This window comes from Penaeus chinensis, chromosome 39 (genome assembly GCF_019202785.1).
Source record: "Penaeus chinensis breed Huanghai No. 1 chromosome 39, ASM1920278v2, whole genome shotgun sequence".
Lineage (NCBI taxonomy): Eukaryota > Metazoa > Arthropoda > Malacostraca > Decapoda > Penaeidae > Penaeus > Penaeus chinensis.
The window spans coordinates 21,130,793-21,145,792 of NC_061857.1; the positions used below are offsets into that span (position 1 = coordinate 21,130,793).

The following is a 15,000-nucleotide window of genomic DNA, read 5'->3' on the forward strand; positions in this document are numbered from 1 at the left end:
TTATGTGGCATAGAACATTCATTTTATAATTTACTATTTTTTTCATCACTACTCAAGGTATTTGTTTGATATGGAACAAGTACAGTTTCGCCTTCAAAAAACAAAAAAAATTTTTTTCCCAAAGACATAAGTTGCTCTCATATATTACTTGTGAATTGTGTGCTGAATAGTAAATCATCTGATACTGTGATATTTGAGTATCATGAGACTTACTACAAGAGAAAGTGAAAAAATTGGGAAATATCTTAAACTGAGCAGGAACACAAGCACATGCTTGTTGGCGAGAGCATGACTTCTTTTTCCTTAAATCTTATCAGATAACTGTGAGAGATTTAAGGATTGCTGAAGAAAAATTGTCATACATCACATCTTGCCAATAATTGCACCCCAGCCACAGCTAGTGAAAAGATGTTTTAATTACAAAGATGAATTGTAAACAAAGTCATAGGAAAAAGTTGTTTGTTATGCAACTCTTTTAGCTAATGACTAACAATTGACAAGCAGTGATTTCCACCTTAAATTCATTGTTGTTAATATAAATTATTTTTCAGGGGGAAATCTCCCACCTCCAGTAGAGAAGAATGATGGTACTTCGAAGACAATTACGGAGTACAGCATCAATGATGAAGGCAAGAAAGTCAAGGTGAGTAAATTGTGTTTTGAGTTTGTTCCTTTTTGCCTTTAATTTTGAGATGTGCAGAAAGGTACGAGTATCTTGATTTTCCTGTGACGACAGTTTGGAAAATAAGCTATCATCTTTCTTTTTTTGTTTTATTGGATGAGAATCTTATCATTTCTTTTCAAATAGAAATGGAAAATATTTTGCTATTTAGTCAAAAGAACATATACTGGATTGTAATTTCAGAGATTTTTCTACCACTTTGTGTTGTGTAGTGTACACATATACTAGAATATCATAGTTGCTCCTAATAAGACTCTAGAATAACATTTTTCTTCCTAATGAAATGCCTGAAGCATTTTTCTTCTCATATTTGGACTCCAGGTAAAGAAAAGAAAAGAAAAAAGCCATATATATACACACTCATCTTTAAAAACATACTCCATCCTCCCACAGATTATCAGCTCTTACCGCATTGAAAAGCACCGTGTGGCCAGAACCATTGCGGAGAGGAAGACTTGGCGCAAATATGGGCTGAGCAAGAACGACAAACCTGGACCAAACCCAGCCACTACAATCACGGCTGAGGATGTCTTCATGCATGTATGTTGTTGGGGAGTTTGTCTAAAACTAAGGGAGGACCTTTTTTTTTTTAAAGTTAAGTATGCACATTGGGGTGCCAGAGCGTGTGGAACGAGACATTTGGCTTAATGTCCCAAACTCCCGCGCCCATTGTCTGGCCGTTGCCAGAAATCCCCATTGTGTATCACACTCAGGGATTTCTGTTCACCCTGGCAGTGATGGGTTAAGCTATAGGGAAACACATTAGTCACCAAAATCTGGTAGTAATATCAATAACGAATGATTAAAAAGTTGCTCCAGAGGCATTGCATGACCTTTCTAACTCTTCCTTTGCTACCCCCAGTTCCTAAGCAACAAAGATGAGGAGCAGAATGACCAAGAGGAGATTAAGAAGAAATTGCTGGACCAGCAGAAGGGCCAAGTGAAGTGCCGTCTCTGCAAGGAAGACCATTGGACCAAGCAGTGCCCCTACAAGGACAAGCTGGAGCCCCTGCGGTCATCCCTACTGGTGAGAGCAAAAGAGCCATCATTAATTATATTATTATCTTGATTACTTTCACATATGACTCCATTTTTTTTTCTTCTCCTATTTCACCTTTTCCATTTGTTTAGGGAGAAGAAGCTGCAGAGGAAGAGACCCCAGCCCAGGCCACCCCAGCAGAGAAGCCCAAGATCGGTGGTGTGACACAGGGCAAATACATCCCCCCCTCCATGAGGGATGGAGGTTCCAAGAAGGGAGAGTCTATGATGTCATCTCGTGGCAGAGGTAAGATTTGAGAGATTTTAGCTTGGACTGCATGGATTTTCCTTGACTCAGTGCAATAAAGATGCATTTTAATGGGTTGTGGTAATGATAATCTTCATCAACTTTTAGTTACTCTTAACATTATTATATCACATTTTTACATTTATCTGCCTTAATGTCATTCAAGATGATTTCAAACAACAATGTTTTCCCACAGACGAGACTGCCACAGTGCGTGTAACAAACCTCTCGGAGAACACCAGAGAACAGGATTTGCAGGATCTGTTCCGCCCCTTCGGAGACATCAGCCGTATCTTCTTGGCCAAGGACAAGAATACTGGCCAATCCAAGGGCTTTGCTTTCATCAATTTCAAGGTGAGACTTTTTTGGCTTTGTTCTTGGATAGTGGTGATGGCTAATGTATAGCTTCTACCCTATTTTTGCATCTTTCATTTGTCTTAAATATCTTTTTTCTTATTAGTCTATGTAATTACTCCTTTCTCTTCCCTTTCGTCTAGCTGCTGTACTCTGCTGTACTAACTTTTGACTTTCCCATCCTTTGGTTCACTCCTCTCCCTTCTTTCCCTTAAATCTTTCCCCATAACTACCCTAAATTTTGAAAATACAAACAAACCTGTTCTTCTCCTATGTTGCTATATGACTAATAGATTTGATGTGGCAATCAAATATATCAAAAAATTATCTTCACCAGAGACGGGAAGATGCTGCTAAGGCTATACAAGTTCTTAATGGATATGGTTATGACCATCTGATTCTGAGCGTTGAATGGGCCAAGTAAGTTTATTTAAAATTTATATGTATGCTCAAATTGTATATATTGAATATAATTGTATTTTTACTGAAATAGCTTTTTAGTAATTTTGTAGTGATATTGTTTGATAAATTATGTAACTGATGCTAATTGCCCAATTTCTCTTTTCACAGACCTTCTGGTACCCAGTGAGACTAGCTATGTCTTTAAAGGATATTCAATGCTATTAGGAAAATGCTGTACCATTATTGGAAATATAACATCTTTTGGTATATGAGAAAGTATTTTAGTGTCCTGCTTTTTAGGTTTAAGGTTTGAGGCATAGGAATAGGTATATTTGACTAGAAATTCCAGTGCTAAAGAAAAGATCTGTTTGAAATTGGAAATGTTTATTTATATATATGTATGCATATGTATATGTATGTGTATGTATATGTATATATATGTATATATATATATGCATATGTATATATATGCATATGTATATATATGCATATGTTTATATATGCATATGTATATATATACATATGAATATGTATATATATATGTATAGTGTACTTTTATCAGCAGATTTTTACATTATAACAAACATGTACACAGGATGTGGCTTCTGCTTCAGTGTTTTATAATATAATGATTTGGGGAATGACATTTATTTTACTCAGTGCTTACTCCTCCTATAATTTAGTATTTTGCATACAGTTGTAAAGAAAATAGTTATTTTATTAAAGTATATGGTGTTCAGGTAGAGCTTCAAAAATAATTAAAAAATCATAATTCTGCCTTTTTTTCAGACAGGTCAGGATGTAAATATTTACATATGTAAAGTCATTACATTAGGCATTATTGATGTATGAATTGTTTTTATCTTTAAAGTGTTCTTTGGTCCTTTTATAGCCGTTTATACATAAATAATGAAAGATTAAACAAGCATAATTATAATATGTTAAAGTCATAGGCTGAGAAATTGTGTGTACTAGCTGCATGCATGATCTTGTAAGAAATACTATACATGATGACTGATGTGAGAAACGATTTTGAATTCAGATTTATTAATTGTTTTTCATATTTGCATTATAAACATGCCCTCATTTATTTTATAAACTGAAATATATTGTGTATATCGAATGTACTTCATTAAGTTCAGTTGTATTAAATTCAGTTTCCTTAACATTTTGTCTATTTATCATCAGTATTCCATTATGTCTTCAAAAGATTAAATATAGTGTGAAGCTTTTCAAAAAGTCTTTTCAGGGGTTTAATGCACAATCTTTGAAAGCGTGTGCAAAAGTAGTATATAGAAATTGAAATATGTGAATGTATTTTGTTGCTGTTAGCATCAGTCTGTTTTATGAATATCATTAGCATACATGTACCAGAGCAACACGATGAAGCAGTATTATTGTCAATTATGCTACTTAATACTGTGTCAACATGAGAGGCAGTGCTCATATGGGCAAACAATGTCATCAAATTGTGTACCAGTTCTCACATTTGGGAGGTGGAGACTGTGAAGAAACCTTGGCAAACCATCAAATTGCTCATGCTGGTGCCCCTGGGGACAGAAATCAAATATCTCTAGTAATGGCCAAAGTCTGCCCTTGGAAACTGCTCGATCTGATAACGCTACTTAAGAACTGAATTATATATTTTCAGTGTTCAGTGTTAGTGCATGCTCTGCCCCTCGTGTGGACATGCTTCAAGTGTAGGTTATCTGCCCTTTATATATATATATATATATATATATATATATATATATATATATATATATATATATATATATATGCAGAAGTATAATTAAAATATATGTGTCATTACAAGACGGCTTTGGTGAGCTGTTTGTTAAGAAGTTGTATTGTTGTTTAATAGTGGAGTTCATGAGTTTGGTGGTCAGGGTGATCTGGATATTGAAAGACAAATGAAAAAAACATTATTAGTAACTGAATCGAGTTGCGGGTAATGATCATGCCCGCCTACTTTGTGAAATTAATCAGAGACTTTAGATAATAAGGAATAAAATGATACAGAAATGAGTCCTTTACAAAGAGAGAAAGAGCTTACATGTTTTTGAGGTAGCAGCTGTAGCAAGGTAGGCAGTTCCAGCCACGCAGTTGAAGATAAGGCCGCCTCTACTCTGGAAGGAGCGCTGGTAGTCCTAAAGAAGAGAAAAAGAGAAAAAATATAAATGACTTCTAAGTGCAAATTATTTTATATTTCCATCGTTATTATTTTTTTTGTTTTCTCTGTCTTGTTTGTGTGTCTTTGTATATGATATACTGTGCATTCAGCGCCTATAGCTATTCAACATGTGTGCACTGTGCGTGTGCTTCTCTAGAGGTACACCTTTCTATCCCATGCCCGTGTCAAGAAAATACAGTAAATATAAACCAAACGCTAAATCATCACATCATACTACCTCAATTTCCCAATAAAAGATCCACAAAAGGAAGAAGAACGCAGGCAACATAAGCAGTCTGAAAAACAGCTGCTGGATGTCCATATAGATACAGGGAGACATGGTAAACGCCCGTCTGTCAGGTGGGAGAACGCGTGTGACATTAGAATAAGATCTCGGGTTCGTCTTTGTTTACGGTGACTGTTCTATATAGGAATAAGTATTTCTGAGTAATGTGAACATGTGCATGCTAAAGGGTTGCGCAATATACTGCTTACGAATAGAAAAGACTATAATATTAATGAATTAGAAAGATAGTTGGATCGTTCGTGGTTATGTATTTCGGATTGCGCTATCAACTTTTTTTGACCAACTTAAAGCAAATTATTTTTTTAAAAAGCAAAATGTGCTCTTAAACCAAAGGACACAGCACGTATCCGAATGCGTGCAGGCACACCCCCCGAACACTCGACTCACCCGAATATAGCCGCCATGGCGGAAAACACACTTGGTCTTCCGTAAGCCGACAATTATTTCCAATAATTATTATTAGAAATACTGTACGTTGATTCTTGGTCTCTGGCATGAGGTGTGATTCAGGTAAATGTAAATTTAGTTGTAAGGTATTAATGTCAGTCAGTCTTTTTCCAATTTTTCTAGTTGAGTGATTTATGGAACGTGTGATTATGTAAGGTTCCTGTACGTATTTTAGTATGAATTATGAATTCTTGCATAAATATGTCAATATACCAATAAGGTAGGAGGGAAGGACACTACGTAATGCTTGTGAGCACAGGCCAAAACAATGTTTATATCTACGAGGACACACACACACACACACACACACACACACACACACACACACACACACACACACACACACACACACACACACACACTATCTATCTATCTATATAATATGTATCCACACGCACATACGAACGCACGCGCTGTTGTTGATGTTTGTGGAGTTTGAAAAAAAAGAAGTAATATTGTATTTGGACTTAACGACTAGACACCGTAAAGTTAAGTGTCTCTTAGAGAAAAGAAAGGAAAATAAAATAAAAAAAACTAATATCGTATTTGGACTTCACGACTAGACACCGTTTAAGCGCCAATTCATGCGCTCAGATTATTTGTGTTAACTCAAGGTGACTGATACCACTGCGTAGAACTCGCTCCACGATTTATTGGAATGCGGTCAAACCTGTAATCAATACATAAACAATGTAATATCAATTATACTCAATGCAATAATAATACAATGATAATCATAGTTACTGTTACAATTCAACTTAGATTCACTAACGAGATTATATCAGTACTTATAATATTATAACTATAGAAATAATACATTTTACTGGTTGCTAAGAATATCACTATATCCTACTGCTTAAGGTAAACAACAACATATACGGACACTAGTCTATATCTATACATGAATGTGTATGATACATACGCATAGTGGGAACAGTCCAGGCCTTTAACAGAAGTCTTCAGATCGGTCCTTATGTACGTGTTGTCGAGCCAGTATTCACTCTCAAACTGCTCTACAAACCTGTGATGGCTCCCTTTCGTGAGACAACCTTCCTTCCATATATACGTCAACACTAGGGACAAGGCCTAATTCAGCACATATACAAACGGAGGAGCACGGCTATGGCATTATCCTTATCGCAACCCATGAGGAAAACGTCAACCAAGTCCTCGAGGGGATGATGTACGTGTGATGCTGATGCCAGCAGCTACGCCATGCCGATGGTAATGGCAGTGGCTACAGAGGTTATACACGTGATGCTGATTCCAGCAGCTACGCCATGCCGATGTTGATAACAGCGGCTACACACCATATAATTAACAGTCTCTTAGAGCTTATCAAAGTTATCAAACTGAAATGGAAAACATTCACATTGATCCAGGGGAAGATCTTGGTATTTATAAAGAAACAGAAACAGAAACTCCAAACAAATGCAAAAGGAAAAAGAAATCAGAAAACAAAGAAGATTCACTTTCAAAATTCCCTCATAATGAAACAATATTTAAACTTCCCGCCAAACCAGGTAGCCGACAGTTTTCACCAAACAGGACAACAACAACAGCAGCTGGCACTGCCACTGAAACGCAAGTATAAACCCAACAAAATGTAATTTTGGTTCAGTTAAATGGTGGACCATATGCCTCAAACTTGAATAACCCAATCAGGTAAATTTGGAACCATGTCTTGCACAGGGAGTTGTCTCGCTCTGCTGGGGCCTCTTTGAGAATGGACCAAGACAGGTACAATAGGGGCATCGTGGAAGAGTTGGAAGGTCATTTTGCCCAAAATGACCTTCGACCCGCTTTCCGAGCCCTGAGGGAACTCCGGTCAAAGTCCATCTCTAAACTGGGCTCGGTGAGGGCAGAGGATGGTCGCATTGTCTGAGTATAGGGCCCGCTGGGCTGAGTACTTTGAGCAACTGTATAGGATAGATCCCCCGTCTTCACACCCTCATTGGCATAGCCCGGGCGAAGCTCAGCTTCGCATATCGGACTTATCTTCACAACTCCCGTTGGCTGGCACACAGCCACTAGTGGCTGATCCACCAATCAGTGAGGCACCACCTTCCATCGAAGAGGTGAGAAGGGCGGTCTCTAGGCTGAAGAGTGAAAAGACTGCTGGTGTCTGTGGGATTACTGCGGAGTTGTTGAAGGCGGGTGGAGAAGCCATGATCTGTGGTTTTCATGCAGTCCTATCTGCCGTTTGAGAGACTGGTACTATTTCTCCTGACTGGAAAAAGGGGCTTGGTCATCCCTATATGGAAAGGGAAAGGGGACCAAATGGACTATGGCAACTACAGAGGTATTACATTGCTCAGCGTACCAGGCAAGGTCCTCGCTCATCTGCTTTTGGCACGAGTGCGCGACCACCTATTACGAGCACAGAGACCTGAGCAGTCTGGTTTTACACACAAGAAGTCAACTGTAGACCGTGTCTTAGCAATTCGTGTCCTTGTGTAACGCCGACTTGAGTTTCAACAAGGTATGCTTGCAGCTTATGTTGATCTCAAGAAGGCTTTCGACTCACTGCAGCGGGAGAGTCTCTGGAACCTACTGGGTCTCCGTGGGATCCCCCTGGGATTATTGGTTTGCTGTCTGGCCTGTGTACAGATACCGAGTGTTGTCAAGTGTGGGGAGGGCATCTCTGCCTTTTTCCGGGTGTCTGCCGGGATGAGACAAGGATGTGTCCTGGCCCCAACCCTTTTTAATACTTGTATGGACTGGACACTTGGCCGTACCGTGAACCGTAGTTCATGTGGGGCATCAATTGGTAATTTCAAGGTCACAGACCTTGACTTTGCCGATGATGCAATAATTCTAGCAGGGACATTGGAGGTCCTTGAAGTAGCTCTCGAGGAATTTGTGGACTTATTAGATGTCGATGTTCAGTCTGTGTATGCCTGTGACGAGAATATTGAGGTCTTGGATAGCTTCACTTATCTTGGTAGTGTAGTGCAGAGCGACGGAGGTTCCGACCGGGAAGTCTCGACGACTAGGACTGGCCTACGGCGTTATGGACTCACTCAATAGGAGTATTTATCGCTGTCGGTATTTGACTAGGACAACTAAGATCAGGCTCTTCAGAGCACTGGCGATCCAGGTCTTACTCTATGGGCGTGAGACCTGGACACTGAACAGCACCAACTTCGGCTCTATGGGCATGTGGCTCGTTTTCCTGAGGAAGATCCGGCTCATAGGGTCATCTCCGAGAGGGTTGACCCAGGCTGGAGAAGACCAAGGGGAAGGCCACGGAATTCTTGGCTGAAGCAAATCGATCAGAACTGCCAAGATGTGCTGGGGGTGGGGAGGAATGCTGCATGGAGGCTTGCTCAGAGGGACCCCAGGAGGTGGAGGCAAAGGTTGGGCGCGGCAAAACGCAGCCATGCGTGTTTTCGAACTAATCTGGTACTCACTTCCTTCGCAAACGAAACCGCTACGATATCGGTCCCGATAGATGGGGAGGGCATGATACATATCAGGGAATTGAGGAGAGGGGGGGTCGAGAAATATCAGTAATACAAGGGAGAGCACAATATACATTTAGCTAGATACAGTGCAAGGGCCAGTGAGAAAAATAAGGAAGTGTAAGCTGATAAAAGGGGGCGAGACCCCTTGCGTGTATTTTTCTGCATGTGGAGGAAAAACTACCGCAGAGCATGACTGGTTAATGGTGTTTGTTGCCCTGCTGACGGCTACTGTGTCAGAGAGTTGTATGGGTGCGCATTGTTTTCACTCTCGATAAATAACTACATCTTGGAGGATGAGAGGTATCCTCCCCGCGGGGTTGGGGTATCTTACTTTTTTATTTATCTATTTTTTTTTTATAGCTCTCCTATGGTGATTTGTAGTTGTGACCTCTAGGTGACCAGAGTTCGCAAAGGCAGAAAGGATGAGCGATATCCTCCCCGAGGGGTTTGGATATCTCACTTTTTTTTCAAGATTGGCGTGAGTAGAGGGACCGGGTTGGTGGCTGGTAAGTGTGTGAATAGACTGCGAGGCAGCCAGAGGTGGTTAGTGTTTGTGTTGTTGTTTGTTTTAAAGACGCTTATGTATAGTGGATCGTCTACATGTTGGAGTCTCTCCCATATTTTCAGTGCTCGTTTGTGTATGCTGGTGTTCTGTGGTTCTATGTCGTGTCTCGCATAGATAATGTGCGAGGGTGCGAGGGTATCGAATGTTTACAGCCCAGCGCAGAACTGGGCTGATGACTGTTTTGAAGAGTTTTAGTTTGTTTGTATTGTGCGCTGCGAGAATCGGTGTAGTTTGGCTAGTATTGCGGTTGCCTGTGTTATGCGTTGTTTCGTGTGCGGTGTTAGACCCCATGTGTTGAAGGAGAGACCGAGTAGTTTCCCCGAGTTCCATAACAAATGTCTGTGTTGTGTACTTGTATGTCTGGTGGGTTGAGTCTGGATATTGGGAGGATTGTGAATTTGTGTGTGTTTGTATTTTTCACTTCCTCTTGTCGTCTGCATATATGTGGTTGCTGAATGGTCCTGGAAGTGGAAGGTCTGCTGTGTATAATATGAATAGTGTTGGTGATAGAATGCTCCCTTGAGGTACCCCACTCTTGAGGGAGATGGGGGTCCAAGGTAGATTTCAAGGTGTATGTTTGCAGTTTTGTTGTTAAGGAAGTTGCAGAGTAGACGGGTGAAGTTGGGTGGTAAAATAGATTTATGATTTTGTTTTAGTCTATCATGCCAAACTTTGTCGAAGGCCTTGCCGATTTCCCTAAGAAAGATGTTTGTCTGTTTTTTGCCGGCGAGACTGAGGGCGATAGCACTCTCAGTACCTCTGTGCTCTGAACTCGTTTAGACGGGGATTGTGGATGTTGTTTGCTTCAAGGTGTGTTTAGTCTGTTATGATGCGTTCGAGTATTTTCCCCAGGACCTTGATCAAGGAGATCGACCTGTCATTAGTGACATAATGGACCGATTTGTTTGGTTTGAGAATGAGTGAAAGTGTTGCTTTCTTGAACAAAGACGGAATATATGGCAGAGTCTGTGTATCATAGGGGGAAGGTGTTGAAGGATTGGTTTGTTAATTTTGCTTGGTCCAGGAGTTTTGATTCTGATGTGTTATATTATTTCTGCAATTTCTCTCGGTGATTGGCGTATTGAAGGTGCTTGTGCTGTCTAGTGTATTGAAGTCAATGAAGTTAGAGGGTTGTAGGAGGTGTTGTGACTGTTCTAGCCCAATATATCTACTCGCTTCCAGCTTTTACCGCTCCCTTAAACCCCCTTTATTTTTTTAATTATTATTATTATTTTTTTTTTTTTTGGGGGGGGGGGCTGCTGCCCCTCACCTCCGCCTGGTCCATAAATCTTCACCTCACATGTTCCGGCAGGAGAGAGCCCAGACCCAGTAACAGTTTTACCCACACCCTTACCTCAAGCATTATCTCGTGGTCTCGCAGGACGTCGTTGGCGGGAATCCTGATCGCTCTCCGCCATTCTGGCTTTTCTGTAATGATACGGTGTCTATTACGGTTCAGGGACAGGCAGTACACCGTGATTTCGCGGGTGTAATATCGTTATTTCGATATTTTGCAATGCAATCGAAATAGTTTTCTTTTCACACGATGCACTGCTTAACCATGATGGAACTGATTTGAATTACAATTTCTTTCTCCTTGGCCCAACTTATATTTTCCTTTCCCTCGCTTACGTCATGCGCTACGAATCCGTCCGGTTTTCCGTCGCGTTCAACGACGTTTCGTCATATTGTCGCGACGCTGGAGGCTTGAGGTGGGTTGGTTCCTGGATGTTATACCTTCTTTATTACCGTTATTATCAACTTGCGAAGAAAACTTCCATAGATTGATGTGTTCTACTATTTGGTAAGCTCAGATTTTGTATTTAAGATATTAGGCGTCATTTCCAATAATACCCCCAGTCAAGCTAACATGCAGTAAACAAGTTTGAATTCCAAAAATACGTAAAAGTAAAAGTAGTACAGGCAACGCTATAAGGTTTGAGGTATATAACCTTTCTAAAATAAGACCTCTGCATGAAATAAAAAAAGGGCAATTGGGAAGTAAATTGCAAGCAGCCAGCTTCCAGCCAAAATACAGGCGGTTCTAGTCCCCGTAGAAACGGACTTGAAAATAGCATAAAATAAAATAAAAATCAAATTGATTGGGGATAAAATTCAAACATTACCGAAACAATGAGAATAAAAAATAAAAACAAAAATAATCAGTCAAGAAAAATGGTTAGAGGGCATATTTCATACCAAGTTCACCAATATACTTTCCCTATTCACACGTGCTATAATTGCCTAAGATACGGTCATGGCACCGTAACATGCAAAATCAAAGATGCAGTAAGTATAGTGGCTTTAGTCACATGTTCAAAGATTGCAATAACGATCCATACTATTTTTATTGCAAAGAAAACCATGCACCAGTAGACATTAAATATAAGTTTCACAAAATAACACGAGAGATAACTTAGAACAACACTAACACCAAATAACCTAGAAGTAAAATAACAGTTACAAAAGTTAAAGCCATTGACAGAAGAAAAGCATAAACAACATAATAATGACACATCATTAGATACATAAGAAACAACAGCATACAAGTGGAGAACTCATCACAAAACACAAACAGTACAAACAAGACACTACTCACTCTTCAAAATACAAGACAAACATACACACAAACATTAAACCAAGAACAGAGCCTAACTCTTGGACAGAGAACCCCCACAAAGAAAGACAAAAAGAAAAGAAAGACACAACACCAAACATAACAGAAGATAAAGCATAAGAAAACAAACTCCCAAAAAAGAAACACAGAAGACAACATAACAGAAGTCACCAATAACATGGTCATTACCTACAGCTATACAAAACACAAAGACACACAAAACAGCAATGGTATTTAATTATTTCTCATGGGTTGCCTTGAGTAAAGATTTATACAAGATAATAACATATATAATGAATTATATTAATGAAGGAAAATCACTTATCACAATAATTGCAGAAGTGCTGTTGAATGTAGGGCCTTCAATAAAAGCACTGATAGAGCATATTAATCAATAATACAATATAATGGAACAAGAGATCAACAATAAACAAAGAAATTAGAATAAACTATTTAGTATATAAAGGAAACAGACATAATAGCAGTATGCAAAACATGGTTAAAAGATAACGACAAACTTAAGATCCCAAATTATGAAAAAAATAAGAAAGGACAGGAAAAATCAGATAGGTGGTCAAGCCTTCTCTATAAAAAACTCTCTTCAGTATAAAGATATAAAATTAAATGAAAATCAAGAACCTAAACTAGAAGTGCAAGCTATTAAAATACCTTTTAGTAACAAATAATTGAATGTATTACCAATTTTTAACCCTTGTAATAATATTTTAAAAGAAGTAATTGAACATTATTCAAATCCATTAGTTGAACCAAAACTTATCATGAGAGACCTAAATGCACATCAACCATAGTGGGAATTCAATTTAAACCCAAAACTTACTAACAAAGCAGGTAAAAATATTTTAAAATTTCTAATGTATAATGCAAAAATAATATTAACACCAAACAAAGAGGATAGACCCAAAATCAGACCTAACTTCAACAATAGATTTAATAATAGGATCACCAACCACTTCCAAATAACAAGATAAAAAAAATAGAATACTAGATACATGTATTACAGGACTAAAAACACCATCTACACAATAAGAATTGAAAATGATCCTTTTTTGCAGATGGTGAAAAAATAAAGAAGAAACAGAGGAACACTTATTCCCCATTGTCCAAGATTTAATTCAGAGTGATATTGCTGGAAGCATTAAAGAAAATCGTAATCAGTAATACTCCTACTGATTGCAGGAGATCTGCCAGATGATCTGAAGTCCTACATACTGAGACATACCAAAATATTCCTTTAAAAAAAAAAGAAGAGGATATAAGAAGAAAGAAGACTCATGAAAAGTATCCAGGGGATATAGACAAAGTGAGTCTGAAACCCTATAAAAGAAGGAAGAAGAAGACCATATTTTCTGCCTTTGTTATTTATTACCACAGGTGATCACTCTGTTTTTACTTACATTTATATAATTGTATTGTTTTGCTCTTCATGCTATTGCTAACCATTTTTTGCTGCTCTGAAATACATTTTTATTTATATTTTTCAGGGAGAGTCTATGATGTCATCTCATGGCAAAGGTAAGATTTGAGATATTTTAAGAATATCTCTGGTTTATAAATTCTGTATTTTAGCTTAGAATAGATTTTCCTTGACTCAGTATAATTGAGCTTTTTAATAGGTTGTTATAATTATAATCTTAATAAACTTTTAGTAACTCTTAACATTTGTATATCATGTTATTACATTTACCTGCCTTAATGTTATTCAAGATGAAATTTGTGATTTCAAATAACAATATTTTTCCAAAGACAAGGCTGTCTCACTGCGTGTAACCAACCTCTCACAGAACACTAGAGGACAGGATTTGCATGTTCTGTTCCGCCCCTTCGGAGACATCAAACGTGTCTTCTTGGCCAAGGACAAGAAAACTGGCCAGTCCAAGGGCTTTGCTTTCATCAATTTTAAGGTGAGACTTTTTTGGCTTTGTTCTTGGATGGTGGTGATGGCTAATGTATAGCTTCTACCCTATTTTTGCATCTTTCATTTGTCTTTAATATCTTTTTCCTCATTAGTCTATGGAATTACTCCTTTCTCTTCCCTTTTTTCTAGCTGCTGTACTCTGCTGTACTAACTTTTGACTTTCCCATCCTTTGGTTCACTCCTCTCCCTTCTTTCCCTTAAATCTTTTCCCATTTCTTCCCTAAATTTTGAAAATACAAATGAACCTGTTGTTCTCCTATGTTGCTATATGATTTGATGTGGCAATCAAATATATTAAAAATTTCTCTTCTCCAGAGACAGGAAGATGCTGCTAAGGCTATAGAAGTTCTTAATGGATATAGTTATGACCATCAGATTCTGAGTGTTGACTGGTCCAAGTACGTTTGTTCACTTTGAAATTTATATGTATGCTAAAGTTGTATTTATTGAAAATGATTGTATTTTTACAGAAATATCTCTTGTAGTGATATTGTTTGATAAATTATGTAACTGATGCTAATTGCCCAATTTCTCTTTTCACAGATCTGGTACCCAGTGAGACTAGCTATGTCTTTAAAGGATATTCAGTGCTATTAGGAATATGTTGTACCATTATTGGAAATATAACAAGGTGTGAGGCATAGGAAAAGGTTTATTTGGCTAGAAAATCCCAATTCTAAAGAAAAGATATGTTTGGAAATTGGAAATATTATATATATATATATAATATATATATCATATAATATTGTATATATATGTATATTT

The 15,000-nt window shown here is 38.2% G+C and overlaps 2 protein-coding genes and 1 long non-coding RNA gene across 8 annotated transcripts in view; 2 read left to right on the plus strand and 1 right to left on the minus strand.

Annotated features, from left to right (window-relative positions):
- Positions 1-2,995, plus strand: part of LOC125046752 (eukaryotic translation initiation factor 3 subunit G-like) — a 5,255-nt gene extending 2,260 nt beyond the window's left edge. Inside the window, exons 3-9 of the mRNA XM_047644682.1 lie at positions 552-643; positions 1,076-1,222; positions 1,545-1,709; positions 1,814-1,967; positions 2,164-2,321; positions 2,659-2,741; positions 2,892-2,995. Coding sequence (XP_047500638.1) covers positions 552-643; positions 1,076-1,222; positions 1,545-1,709; positions 1,814-1,967; positions 2,164-2,321; positions 2,659-2,741; positions 2,892-2,910 — 818 coding nt within the window. The 3' untranslated portion in view covers positions 2,911-2,995. The remainder of the gene's footprint in view (positions 1-551; positions 644-1,075; positions 1,223-1,544; positions 1,710-1,813; positions 1,968-2,163; positions 2,322-2,658; positions 2,742-2,891) is intronic.
- A 367-nt stretch (positions 2,996-3,362) lies between these two features.
- Positions 3,363-6,321, minus strand: LOC125046753. Its single transcript, XR_007116667.1, has 2 exons — positions 5,135-6,321; positions 3,363-4,873 (listed from the first exon to the last, which is right to left on the minus strand). It is a non-coding gene; the product is annotated as an uncharacterized LOC125046753 (long non-coding RNA).
- A 4,612-nt stretch (positions 6,322-10,933) lies between these two features.
- LOC125046735 (eukaryotic translation initiation factor 3 subunit G-like) overlaps positions 10,934-15,000 on the plus strand; it is a 5,146-nt gene continuing 1,079 nt past the window's right edge. The window contains exons 1-6 of one of the 6 annotated variants that reach the window (XM_047644642.1): positions 10,934-11,486; positions 13,373-13,691; positions 13,802-13,832; positions 14,064-14,221; positions 14,551-14,633; positions 14,779-15,000. The exon at positions 14,779-15,000 is cut by the window's right edge and continues 1,079 nt beyond it. In XM_047644642.1, the coding sequence (XP_047500598.1) occupies positions 13,811-13,832; positions 14,064-14,221; positions 14,551-14,633; positions 14,779-14,794 (279 nt within the window). In that variant the 5' untranslated portion in view covers positions 10,934-11,486; positions 13,373-13,691; positions 13,802-13,810 and the 3' untranslated portion in view covers positions 14,795-15,000. Of the gene's footprint in view, positions 11,487-11,924; positions 11,972-13,372; positions 13,692-13,801; positions 13,833-14,063; positions 14,222-14,550; positions 14,634-14,778 lie in introns of those variants that run through there. The other 5 variants (XM_047644641.1, XM_047644646.1, XM_047644645.1 and 2 more) reach the window with 5 other exon arrangements.